General features: G+C 42.5%; 1 protein-coding gene across 1 annotated transcript; it reads left to right on the top strand.

Annotated features, from left to right (window-relative positions):
- Positions 1-805: 805 nt before the first annotated feature.
- LOC146634588 (lysophosphatidic acid receptor 6) lies at positions 806-1762 on the top strand. The gene has a single exon (XM_085350457.1). It carries the CDS (start codon positions 806-808, stop codon positions 1760-1762), a length of 957 nt encoding a protein of 318 aa, XP_085206583.1.
- Positions 1763-5355: the final 3593 nt, after the last annotated feature.

The following is a 5355-nucleotide window of genomic DNA, read 5'->3' as shown; positions in this document are numbered from 1 at the left end:
ACTGTAGATAAGTCATTTACACTCTAGCTAAATGCGTACTGTGATCTGCTGCTGGGGTCCGCCTGAGTTGCTCCTAACAAACTCACCTTTAAAAAGACTTCCGCTTTCTTACAGTCAGTGGAGAATACTGTGCTAACATCCTCCTTCACAGCACGAGGCGGCTCTATTCCCCTCTCTAACATGTGTTCAATCACATTGAAGCCAGTGATTGGCTCCTCTGCCACCCTATCTTCCTGAGCTACTAATACTGGTACTAGAAGCTTTGACTGCGGAGCCTCTTCTGTGGGTAACCTGAATGTGATTTCAGCCCACCCAGCAAATAGCCAATGATAGAGCTCAATCATCCTTGTAGTGTCCCTTCAGTGGTATGAAGCTGTGCGAGGGCGAGGTCTGTTTTAATCACTAACATATTGCAAAGACTTAGGCCTGACGACGGCTTCAGTAATTCCAGCTTCACTGTGATTCGTTTTAAGTCCAGTTTCGATTTGGTGAATCAGGTTGGAGTCTGACAGTTTGTCTTTCTTACACCAATTCAGAACTGTGTGTGACTGTGTGTAGTCACTTCAGTGAGCTGCTTCACTTATGGTTCTGATCAGCGTGTGCTTCTTTGACTGTTTCCCAGCTGAGATAGTAGTTTGTAACATTGCTGCCGTAGTAATCAAAGAAGCTTTATGTTGACATGACATAAGTTACAGTTATTTGATTGACGACATCTGAGCTGAACATGAATTGTTCTTTGATACTTAAACCTGCAACAAACCTGTTTTTTTCATGCATTATTTTTTCTGCTTTCTCACAGGTCACGATGTCCATCAGCAACACCACTACCTGCACCAATGACAGTACGAACCACTTCGACATCATCCACGTGTGCTTGTACTCCTTCATCTTCATCGTGGGTCTTACTTTGAATGTTATAGCTCTGGTATTTTTTTTTTGTCAAATCAAATCCAGATCCCCAACAGTTGTCTACATGACCAACCTGACCGTGGCGGACTTTTTACTCATCCTCACATTGCCAGTGAGAATCTACTACCACCTTGGATTAGAAGGCATTCCTCTGGTGTTGTGTGATTGCCTTGGCTTGATCCTGAAGGCCAACATGTATGGGAGCATCTTATTCCTCGCTTGTATTTGCTTTGACCGCTGTGTCGCTGTCAGCTTTCCTATGTCTACAAGAATTCAGAGAGCAAGACAGAAGTCATGGTTGATTTGTCTTGGAGTGTGGATACTGTCCTTTGGTCCAAGTGTGCCAATCTACATCCTCAAGCGTGAAAATGTTTCTTTAAATGTTACTAAACATTGCTTTGATAACCCACCGGTTTATGCCACACAACCAGCAGTAGTTTTTTCCACTTTATTTCTGGGGTTTGGGCTCCCTTTAGCAATTATGCTAGTATGCTCCTGGATATTGGTTCATACTGTTCAAAAAAGCACTGTGGCTCAGACAAATCTGCTGAACAGCAGAAAGATCCGGAGGATGATTGCTACAAGTCTGCTTATTTTCCTATTCAGTTTCTCTCCATACCATGCTACCCTAGTTGTCCTCTCCCTGCACAGAGAGCCTATAACCTCTAGAACTTGTAGCGGTATGCACCCCATGTTGGCTGCATACCGCTACAGCCTGGTGGTGGCTTGTCTAAACACAGTGCTTAACCCCATTGCGTATTATTTCACCACAGATACCTTCAGGAAGAACATGGTGATAGGCACTGTTCAAAAGATGTTCCCCCTGTACAATCTGAGTTCAGGGCAGAGATAGCTGAGTGCTCACAATAGCTGAAAGATGTTGGAGGATCTCTTAGTCCCACTTAGCTCCATGGGTCACTGTTATCCTGAAAGGTGCATTCTGGGCATGTTTTCCTCAGTTGTCTGTATCTGTCTGTCTTTGGTTTATGTTCTCACCAACATCATCACCAGCACGAGTTCTGTTTTTCTCCTTTGTGCTCTTTCCATCACATTTGATGAAATACAAGCAGACTGTGAAATGACTTTTGCTTTTCTCTATATTGCTACTCAACCTTTAACGTCTTATTTATGAGGTGTTCTTTAAATGAGGGTCCTTCCAAAAGGTTCTTAACTCACTGGCATTAATTTTAGTTTTAATATCAAACCTGCAGCACAGCACAGTGCAGCCAGAGACACTGTTTCATCAACCACCAAGGCAAGTATTATGCTTGCACAATACTAAGCCATCACAGGGAAGTGTACGGTGGTTTCTCCACAACAACACATCTTGCATAATCTTGTATATACTATGTCTTCACAATGGTCATAAAGGTTTTTTTTTTTGGTTTTTTTTACCATGCAATAACAGATTCTAAAAACAAACAATGTAATGCACAAAGCTCATGGAGATGCAATAAAATAATATTCTATTATAAAAAAGTAGAAGATAATATCTTTTATTATACACGTTTGAACTACGTAAACATGAATTGCTATTGCTCTGCAAGGGTCCATTTATTCTGTTCCAAATTTTTTTAGTGCTGTCCGCATTAATGCGGCAAATCTCAGCGAGTTAAAGTGGATCGCCCCGTGCATAGAGCTGCATGGCATCAATGCGTTAGCGTGGTTAGCTCGTCAACACGTTGATGCCGTGCAGCCCCACGCACGGGGAGATCCACCTTAACTCGCTAACTGAGATTTGCCGCATTAATGCGGTCATGGCGTTAACATCATTTTAAAGAGATTAACACTGACAGCACTAAAAAATTTATATAAGAAGCACATAAACAGATTATCTGATTATTAGCAGCTAGCGGCTACGTGACTCCCGCTGAAGCAGTAATATTGTATTTAATTTTTCACACACTGCTTCTGTGTGTTGGCTTCGTTTTGTTAAATAAATAATTATATGATGTAAGATGTCTGATTTTGTTGTTCACCTGAAATTGTATGTGCATCATCTGAAGACCATATTATTTATTACTATGTTCTGTTATGTTGGATAGCACAGGGGCCAAGACTTGATTGTATTCTTTCATCATTTCTAAACCTGTTTCCAAAAAAGTCAGGACACTGGACACAACAAATCGAATGTTGTAACTTTATCTTGCAAGTTCAGCACCTGGACTCTTTTACCAGAAAGCAATGCTGTTGGAAACTGTAGATAATGCGTCTGGTTAAAAGCCCATCTCTGAAACAGAGCTTGTCTGTACACCAGCATATTGCAGCTCCAAAACATGTATAATGAATAAATGAAATGATATTCTTGTATTCTCTGTGTCAAGTCGCTAAATGAAAAGTCCCCTGCTGTTATCTCCTGTCTCTTTATTGTTGTCTGTCCACTTTGAAAAGGTCACAAAACTAAAAAAAAACAAACAAACAACAACCTGGTGGCTGTTTTATTTTGCATTCTGATTGGATGAGGACATGATGATAACAACCTTCAATCATCCTCCTCATTAGGTTCCTCATCGTGGGAGTTTCAAAGGAATATCAAAATTGGACCTCTTAGGCTTCAAGTTTGCTTATTTCAGCCTTTATGGCCAAACATTTTGTTCCATCAGTTTACTGGGGAGTTCTCACTAAAGTAAGATTGTTGGGAAGTTGGAAACGTTATCCTGGCTTTTCATTGTAAAGCAGTGGCTTCTTAGGTGCTGAGCAGCCTTGGAATTGTGATAAAGTGAATTTAAAGTCAAATAATCTTTCTATAAACACATTTTGGACTAAATGTATGAATGCCTGATGCATGAAATAGATGCAGCAGTTATGCGATAAATCTAAAGAAATCAAACCATCGATGTGTAACAATAAGAAAAGATGCGGGGAAAAAGTACCGAACACATGAAGAAAGGGAAATCACATGGAAAGTCATGACATCAGCTGAAATCTGTCAGTAATTAGAAAGCAATCCTGTCACTTAGTACTGATTATTATCAGCTGGTTCAGGCCTAATTGATGGCCAATAAAACGTTGTGTCATTACCAATGTGCCACACAATGGACATTTCATGATATATAAAACCAGTGAGCGTCTAAGGACTGTTGCAATCGTATTGCTGCGAAACATAACGATGACATTGGTTACAGAAGAATGTCTAAACTACCGAAGCTTCCACTGAGGACTCTGGGAGCTGAATTTGCATGAATGGAATAATGTACTGAGACATTCCTGACAAAAATCTACCAGGAGGATGAACAAAGAGTGCATGTTTCAGCAAGACAATGATGCCAAACACACGGCCAAGGAAACTCTAAACTGGTACCAGCCAATCAGCTGCCCTGAATCCAAATCTATGGGGAGTTATAGCACGGGCCACGGGACCTTCAGGATTTGAATGTGTGGGAGAATGGGCCAAAGCCACACCTGAGCAGTGCCTGCAGCATGTTTCTTCATACAGACGGTGTCTTCAAAGGTCATTATACCTCAGCATCATACAAAGTATTCAACTTAAGAATTTACACAGCGTTTTTCTTGTAATTACAATTGTTTGCTGAAGTGAATAAAACAGTGTGCTCTGTAATTGAAGGGCAGGAACAGCTTTGGTGTTTCTGACTGTGTGGCCACCCATGGCTCCAACACCATTGTGAAGTTTGCTGATGACACAGTGGTGTTGGGTGCCATCTCCAACAACGATGAGGCGGCCTACATGGATGAAGTGAAGAATCTGGCATCGTGGTGCCAGGACAACCACCTCCAGCTGAACGTCAGCAAGACCAAGGAGCTGGTGGTGGACTTCAGAAGGGGTCAGCACAGAGACTACAAGCCCATTATCATCAATGGAGCTCCAGTGGAGAGGGTGCAGTCCTTCAAGTATCTTGGTGTCCACATCTCCTCAGACCTGACATGGGCTGCCCACATTCAGGTCCAGACCAAAAAGGCTAGGCAGCGCCTGTATCACCTACGACAACTGAGGAAGTTCAGGGTCTCTCCAAAGATCCTCAGGATTTTCTATACAGGCGCTGTGGAGAGCATCCTCACACAGAACATGACATCGTGGTTCGGGAACAGCTGTGTGAAGGACCATAAAGCTCTCCAGAGAGTGATCCGTACAGCAGAACGCTGCTGCAGGATTGCTCTCCCCCCGCTTCAGGACACCTATACCAGGAGATGCCGGACTAGAGCAGCGCAGATACTGAAGGACCCGTCCCATCCTGGCAACAAACTGTTCCAACTTCTGCAATCTGGTAGAAGGTTCCGCATCATCCGGGCAAGGACAGAGAGACTCAAGAGGAGCTTCTATCCCCAAGCCATCCGGGCCCTAAACACACACACCCGCCCTCTCACATCATCTATAATTGACTGAGTCAGGACTCTTCCAGACACTAAACCAAGGCACAATGTACATTTCAATTCCTTTAATTTTAAATATGTTTACATTGTCTATCCTGTAAAATAGTCAGATGTCCA

This window comes from Diplotaxodon limnothrissa, linkage group LG3 (genome assembly GCF_057381915.1).
Source record: "Diplotaxodon limnothrissa isolate DT_005_m linkage group LG3, D_limnothrissa_male_GT1.1, whole genome shotgun sequence".
In the NCBI taxonomy this organism is placed as follows: domain Eukaryota; kingdom Metazoa; phylum Chordata; class Actinopteri; order Cichliformes; family Cichlidae; genus Diplotaxodon; species Diplotaxodon limnothrissa.
The sequence above is the reverse complement of the archived record's forward strand: the minus strand, read 5'-3'. Positions and strand labels throughout refer to the sequence as shown.

What these genes read in the sequence shown, in the direction of transcription:
- LOC146634588 (XM_085350457.1), top strand. Translation starts at nt 806, where the DNA reads ATGTCCATCAGCAACACCACTACCTGCACCAATGACAGTACGAACCAC.